The 7,500-nt window shown below is 56.0% G+C and overlaps 1 protein-coding gene across 1 annotated transcript in view; it reads left to right on the forward strand.

Annotated features, from left to right (window-relative positions):
* Positions 1-2,582: 2,582 nt before the first annotated feature.
* LOC307208401 (cytoplasmic dynein 2 intermediate chain 2-like) overlaps positions 2,583-7,500 on the forward strand; it is a 22,721-nt gene continuing 17,803 nt past the window's right edge. The window contains exons 1-2 of the mRNA XM_079996484.1: positions 2,583-2,645; positions 4,569-4,727. Of these exons, the coding sequence (XP_079852610.1) occupies positions 2,637-2,645; positions 4,569-4,727 (168 nt within the window). The 5' untranslated portion in view covers positions 2,583-2,636. The remainder of the gene's footprint in view (positions 2,646-4,568; positions 4,728-7,500) is intronic.

Here is a 7,500-nt window from a genome sequence, read left to right on the forward strand (position 1 = left end):
TGTCATGTGTCCCTTTCTGACTTCCTGTCATGGGATCCAGGGAAGGATGTGTCTTGGTCATGGGATCCAGAGAAGGACTTCCTGTCATGTGTCCCCTTCTGACTTCCTGTCATAGGATCCAGGGAAGGATGTGTCCTGGTCATGTGATCCAGAGAAGGGCGTGTCCCTTTCTGACTTCCTGTCATGTGTCCCTTTCTGTCTTCCTGTCATGTGATCCAGGGAAGGATTTTTCTGGATTATGTGACAGTGGGAAGGGCGGGTCCTGTTCTGACTTCCTGTCATGTGACCCAGCATAGGAAGTGCCCCTTTGTGTCTTTCAGTCGTGTGACCCAGGAGAGGATTTGTCCTGGTCATGTGACCCAGCACAGGATGTGGTCCTTTCTGACTTCCTGTCGTGTGAGCCAGGGAAGGAAGTGGCGCTTGCTGACTTCCTGTTACGTGATACAGGGAAGGAAGTGTTCCTTGCTGACTTCCTGTCATGTGTCCCTTTCCTGCAGGATGTGTCCTGGTCATGTGACCCTGCATAGGATGTGTCCCTTTCTTACTTCCTGTCGTGTGTCCCAGGGAAGGAAGTGTGCCTTTCTGACTTCCTGTTGTGTGATCCAGGGAAGGGCGTGTCCCTGTCTTCCGGTCATGTGATCCAGGGATGTTTGCTGGTCATGTGACCCAGGGAAGGGCATGTCGCGTTGTCTTCCAGTCATGTGTGTTCCGGTCATGTGACCTAGGGAAGGGCGTGTCCCTTTCTGACTTCCTGTCTTGTGACCCAGAAGAGGATGTGTGTTCCTTGGTTTTTGGGTCATGTGATCCAGGGAAGGCTGCGTCTCGGTCATGTGATCCAGGGGAGGGCGTGCCCCTTTCTGACTTCCTGTCATGGGAGTCAATGAAGGAAGTGCCCCTTTCTGACTTCCTGTCATGGGATCCAGGGAAGGATGTGTCTTGGTCATGTGATCCAGAGAAGGACTTCCTGTCCTGTGTCCCTTTCTGACTTCCTGCCATGGGATCCAGGGAAGGATGTGTCTTGGTCATGTGATCCAGAGAAGGACTTCCTGTCCTGTGTCCCTTTCTGACTTCCTGTCATGGGATCCAGGGAAGGATGTGTCTTGGTCATGTGATCCAGAGAAGGACTTCCTGTCATGTGTCCCTTTCTGACTTCCTGTCATGTGATCCAGGGAAGGATGTGTCCTGGTCATGTGATCCAGAGGAGGGCGTGTCCCTTTCTGACTTCCTGTCATGTGTCCCTTTCTGACTTCCTGTCATGTGATCCAGGGAAGGATTTTTCTGGATTATGTGACAGTGGGAAGGGCGGGTCCTGTTCTGACTTCCTGTCATGTGACCCAGCATAGGAAGTGTCCCTTTGTGTCTTTCAGTCGTGTGACCCAGGGGAGGATTTGTCCTGGTCATGTGACCCAGCACAGGATGTGGTCCTTTCTGACTTCCTGTCGTGTGAGCCAGGGAAGGAAGTGGCCCTTGCTGACTTCCTGTTACGTGATACAGGGAAGGACGTGTTCCTTGCTGACTTCCTGTCATGTGTCCCTTTCCTGCAGGATGTGTCCTGGTCATGTGACCCTGCATAGGATGTGTCCCTTTCTGACTTCCTGTTATGTGTCCCTTTCTGACTTCCTGTCATGTGATCCAGAGAAGGACTTGTCCCAGTCATGTGATCCAGGGAAGGGCGTGTCCCTTTCTGACTTCCTGTCGTGTGTCCTGGGGGAGGGCGTGTCCCTTGCTGACTTCCTGTCATGTGACTCAGTATAGGATGTGGCCCTTCCTGTCATGTGACCCTGCCTAGGATGTGCCCCTTTCTGACTTCCTGTCATGTGTCCCTTTCTGACTTCCTGTCGTGTAGTCCAGGGAAGGATTTGTCCCGGTCATGTGACCTGGCATAGGATGCGTCCCTTTCTGACTTCCTGTCATGTGACTCAGGGAAGGGCGTGTCCCTTTTTCTTGCGGTCATGTGACTCAGTGCAGGATGTGTCCCTTTCTGACTTCCTGTCATGTGACCCAGTGAAGGGCATGTCCCTTTTTCTTGCGGTCATGTGACTCAGTGCAGGATGTGTCCCTTGCTGACTTCCTGTCATGTGACCCAGGGAAGGATTTGTCCCGCTCATGTGACCCAGGGAAGGGCGGATCCCATTGTCTTCCGGTCATGTGATCCAGGGAAGGGCGGGTCCCTGTCATCTGGTCATGTGATCCAGGGAAATATGTGTCCTGGTCATGTGATCCAGGGAAGGATGTGTCCTTTTCTGACTTCCTGTCATGTGATCCAGGGAAGGATGTGTCCTTTTCTGACTTCCTGTCACGTGACCCAGGGAAGGGCGTGTCCCTTTCTGTCTTCCGGTCATGTGACCCAGCATAGGATGTGTCCCTTTCTGGTCTGGTCATGTGATTCAGCTAAGGATCTGTCCCAGTCATGTGACCCAGCATAGGATGTGTCCCTTTCTGACTTCCTGTCATGTGACCCAGCATAGGAGGTGTCCCTTTGTGTTCTGGTCATGTGATCCAGGGAAGGATTTTTCCAGATTATGTGATCTAGTGAAGGGCGTGTCCCGTTCTCTTCCTGTCATGTGACTCAGTGTAGGATGTGGCCCTTCCTGTCTTCCTGTCACGTGATACAGGACGACTCGCACACGGACCCCATGTACCAGGTAGGCCGCCCCCCGGAATAGGGGGTCAGGTGACCCGGGGAGGGTGGGTCCCTGGCTGACTTCCTGTCGTGTGACCCAGCATAGGATGCGTCTCTTTCTGACTTCCTGTCATGTGATCCAGGGAAGGGCGTGTCATGTGATCCAGCATAGGATGTGTTCCCTTGTGACTTCCTGTCGTGTGACCCAGAATAGGATGTGTTCCTTTGTTTTCTGGTCATGTGATCCAGGGGAGGGCGTGCCCCTTTCTGACATCCTGTCATGTGAGTCAATGAAGGAAGTGCCCCTTTCTGACTTCCTGTCATGGGATCCAGGGAAGGATGTGTCCTGGTCATGTGATCCAGAGAAGGGCGTGTCCCTTTCTGACTTCCTGTCATGTGTCCCTTTCTGACTTCCTGTCATGTGATCCAGGGAAGGGCATGTCCCTGTCCGTCTTCCTGTCGTGTGACCCAGAATAGGATGTGTCCCGGTCATGTGACCCAGAATAGGATGTGCCCCTTTCTGTCTTCCAGTCATGTGATCCAGGGATGTTTGCTGGTCATGTGACCCTGCATAGGAAGTGTCCCTTTCTGACTTCCTGTCATGTGATCCAGGGAAGGGCGTGTCCCTGTCTGTCTTCTTGTCGTGTGACCCAGGGAAGGGCGTGTCCCGGTCATGTGACCCAGAATAGGATGTGCCCCTTTCTGTCTTCCTGTCATGTGATCCAGGGATGTTTGCTGGTCATGTGACCCTGCATAGGAAGTGTCCCTTTCTGACTTCCTGTCATGTGATCCAGGGAAGGGCGTGTCCCTGTCTGTCTTCTTGTCGTGTGACCCAGGGAAGGGCGTGTCCCGGTCATGTGACCCAGAATAGGATGTGCCCCTTTCTGTCTTCCTGTCATGTGATCCAGGGATGTTTGCTGGTCATGTGACCCTGCATAGGAAGTGTCCCTTTCTGACTTCCTGTCATGTGCTCCAGGGAAGGGCGTGTCCCTGTCTGTCTTCTTGTCGTGTGACCCAGGGAAGGGCGTGTCCCGGTCATGTGACCCAGAATAGGATGTGCCCCTTTCTGTCTTCCTGTCATGTGATCCAGGGATGTTTGCTGGTCATGTGACCCTGCATAGGAAGTGCCCCTTTCTGACTTCCTGTCGTGTGACCCAGAATAGGATGTGTTCCTTTGTTTTCTGGTCATGTGATCCAGGAAGGATGTGTCCCTTTCTGACTTCCTGTCATGTGATCCTCCATAGGATGTGTCCCTTTCTGACTTCCTGTCATGTGATCCAGCATAGGATGTGTTCCTTTCTGACTTCCTGTCACGTGATCCAGAGAAGGAAGTGTCCCAGTCATGTGATCCAGGGAAGGATGTGCCCCTTCCTGTCTTCCGGTCATGTGACCCAGCATAGGAAGTGGCCCTTTCTGACTTCCTGTCATGTGATCCAGGGAAGGGCGTATCCCTTTATGTGCCCCTTTCTGACTTCCTGTCATGTGATCCAGGGAAGGGCGTATCCCTTTATGTGCCCCTTTCTGACTTCCTGTCATGTGACCCAGCCTAGGAAGTGGCCCTTTCTGACTTCCTGTCATGTGATCCAGGGAAGGTCGTATCCCTTTATGTGCCCCTTTCTGACTTCCTGTCATGTGACCCAGCCTAGGAAGTGGCCCTTTCTGACTTCCTGTCATGTGATCCAGTAAAGGGCGTGTCCCTTTCTGCCTTCTGGTCATTCAAATTCAACTAAAATTAAACCAAAATTATAGTTCAATTTTCTAGGTTTATTTGTCGTTAAACTAAAAAACCAAACTAAAATTATAGTTTAATTTTTTGGTTTAATTTTCTGGTTTAATTTTCGTTAGATTTCCTAGTTTAATTTTAGCTTTATTTTAAATTTTAATTTTTGTTTAATTTTTGAGTTTCATTAAATTCAAAATGGCCGCCCTTCCTTTCCCCCATCAGGTGACCTGGCTCCCGGGCGACAAACAGCCCCGCCTCCTCAGCGCCTCGACGGACGGCAAGATCCTCCTCTGGCAGGAGGGGAGGGGCGGGCTTCTCGAACCCGCCGCCGGCTTCGCCTTGGCCCTGCAGCAGATCCCCCGGGGGGCCAGGCCCAAGAAGGTCAGTTGGGGGTCGGACGGGTTGGGGGTTGGGGGTCAGGGTTGGGGGACGGGGAGAGACCCTATAAGGGGGTCCCGGGAGATCATTACCTGTTGGGTTGGGGGTCGGGGTTGGGGGTCATGGTGTCAGGGTTGGGCGTCAGGGTTGGGAGTCAGGTTCGGGTTGGGGGTTGGGGTTGGGGGTCAGGGTTGGGGGACGGGGAGAGACCCTATAAGGGGGTCCCGGGAGATCATTACCAGTTGGGTTGGGGGTCAGGGTTGGGGGTCATGGTGTCATGGTTGGGCGTCAGGGCTGGGGGTCAGAGGTTGGGGTTGGGAGTCAGGTTCGGGTTGGGGGTTGGGGTTGGGGGTCAGGGTTGGACGGGGAGAGACCCTATAAGGGGGTCCCGGGAGATCATTACCAGTTGGGTTGGGGGTCAGGGTTGGGGGTCATGGTGTCAGGGTTGGGCGTCAGGGTTGGGGGTCAGAGGTTGGGGTTGGGAGTCAGAGGTTGGGGTTGGGGGTCAGGGTTGGGGGTCGGTGTTGGGGGATGGGGAGAGACCCTATAAGAGGGGACCAGTAGATCATTACCTGTCGGGTTGGGGGTCAGGGTTGGGGGTCAGGGAGAGACCCTATAAGAGGGGACTGGGAGATCATTACCTGTCAGTTTGGGGGTCAGGGTTGGGGGTCAGGGTTGGGGGATGGGGAGAGACCCTATAAGGGGGTCCCGGGAGATCATTACCAGTTGGGTTGGGGGTCGGGGTTGGGGGTCATGGTCGGTGTCAAGGTTGGGGGTCAGAGGTTGGGGTTGGGAGTCAGAGGTTGGGGTTGGGGGTCAGGGTTGGGGGTCGGGGTTGGGGGATGGGGAGAGACCCTATAAGAGGGGACCAGGAGATCATTATTTGTCGGGTTGGGGGTCAGGGAGAGACCCTATAAGAGGGAACTGGGAGGTCATTACCTGTCGGCTTGGGGGTCAGGGTTGGGGGTCAGGGTTGGGGGACGGTGAGAGACCCTATAAGGGGGTCCCGGGAGATCATTACCAGTTGGGTTGGGGGTCGGGGTTGGGGGTCATGGTCGGTGTCAGGGTTGGGCGTCAGGGTTGGGGGTCAGAGGTTGGGGTTGGGGGTCAGGGTTGGGGGTCGGGGTTGGGGGATGGGGAGAGACCCTATAAGAGGGGACCAGGAGATCATTATTTGTCGGGTTGGGGGTCAGGGAGAGACCCTATAAGAGGGAACTGGGAGGTCATTACCTGTCGGCTTGGGGGTCAGGGTTGGGGGACGGTGAGAGACCCTATAAGGGGGTCCCGGGAGATCATTACCAGTTGGGTTGGGGGTCGGGGTTGGGGGTCATGGTCGGTGTCAGGGTTGGGCATCAGGGTTGGGGGTCAGAGGTTGGGGTTGGGGGTCAGGGTTGGGGGTCGGGGTTGGGGGATGGGGAGAGACCCTATAAGAGGGGACCAGGAGATCATTACCTGTCGGGTTGGGGGTCAGGGTTGGGGGTCAGGGAGAGACCCTATAAGAGGGGACTGGGAGATCATTACCTGTCGGTTTGGGGGTCAGGGTTGGGGGTCAGGGTTGGGGGATGGGGGGAGACCCTATAAGGGGGTCCCGGGAGATCATTACCAGTTGGGTTGGGGGTCGGGGTTGGGGGTCATGGTCGGTGTCAGGGTTGGGGGTCAGAGGTGGGGGTTGGGAGTCAGAGGTTGGGGTTGGGGGTCAGGGTTGGGGGATGGGGAGAGACCCTATAAGGGGGTCCCGGGAGATCATTACCAGTTGGGTTGGGGGTCGGGGTTGGGGGTCATGGTCGGTGTCAGGGTTGGGCGTCAGGGTTGGGGGTCAGAGGTTGGGGTTGGGAGTCAGGTTCGGGTTGGGGGTTGGGGTTGGGGGTCAGGGTTGGGGGTCGGGGTTGGGGGATGGGGAGAAACCCTATAAGAGGGGACCGGGAGATCATTACCTGTTGGGTTGGGGGTCGGGGTTGGGGGTCAGGGAGAGACCCTATAAGAGGGTCCCAGGAGATCGTTACCTGTCAGGTTGGGGTTGGGGGTCAGGGTTGGGGTTGGGGGTCAGGGAGAGACCCTATAAGGGGGTCCTGGGAGATTGTTACCCGTTGGGTTGGGGGTTGGGGGTAGGGGTTGGGGGTCGGGGAGAGATCCTATAAGGGGGTCCCGGGAGATCGTTTTAGGTTGGGGTCGGTGTTGGGGGTCAGAGTTGGTTAGGGGTCAGGGTTGGGGGTCGGGGAGAGACCCTATAAGGGGGTCCTGGAAGATCGTTACCCGTTGGGTTGGGGGTCAGGGTTGGGGGTCGGGGTTGGGCACCCCCTTGGGTACTCATGCCCCCTCCTTTCGTCCTGCCCCACAGATTTCCCGTGTTAACTCACACACCCCTAATTTCCTCCTCCTGCCCCACAGATTTCCCATGGGGACGCCCCGCTGGGGGTCACGGCCCTCTCCTCCCCCTTTGAACCCTTCCTCCTCCTGCCCCACAGCATTATGGGGGGCGCCGCCTTGGCAACTCACAACCCCCTCATTTCCTCCTCCTGCCCCACAGATACAGCCCCCTCATTTCCTCCTCCTGCCCCACAGATTTGCAGTGGGGATGCCCCGCTGGGGGTCACGCCCCCTCCTTTCCTCCTCTCCCACCCCACAGCATTATGGGGGCTCCACCTCGGCAACTCGCAACCCCCTCCTTTCCTCCTCCTGCCCCACAGATACTCCCAGCCCCCTCATTTCCTCCTCCTGCCCCACAGATACTCCCAGCCCCCTCCTTTCCTCCTCCTGCCCCACAGATACTCACAGC

The sequence above is a fragment of the Podarcis cretensis genome (assembly GCF_951804945.1).
Source record: "Podarcis cretensis genome assembly, contig: SCAFFOLD_28, whole genome shotgun sequence".
Taxonomy (NCBI): domain Eukaryota; kingdom Metazoa; phylum Chordata; class Lepidosauria; order Squamata; family Lacertidae; genus Podarcis; species Podarcis cretensis.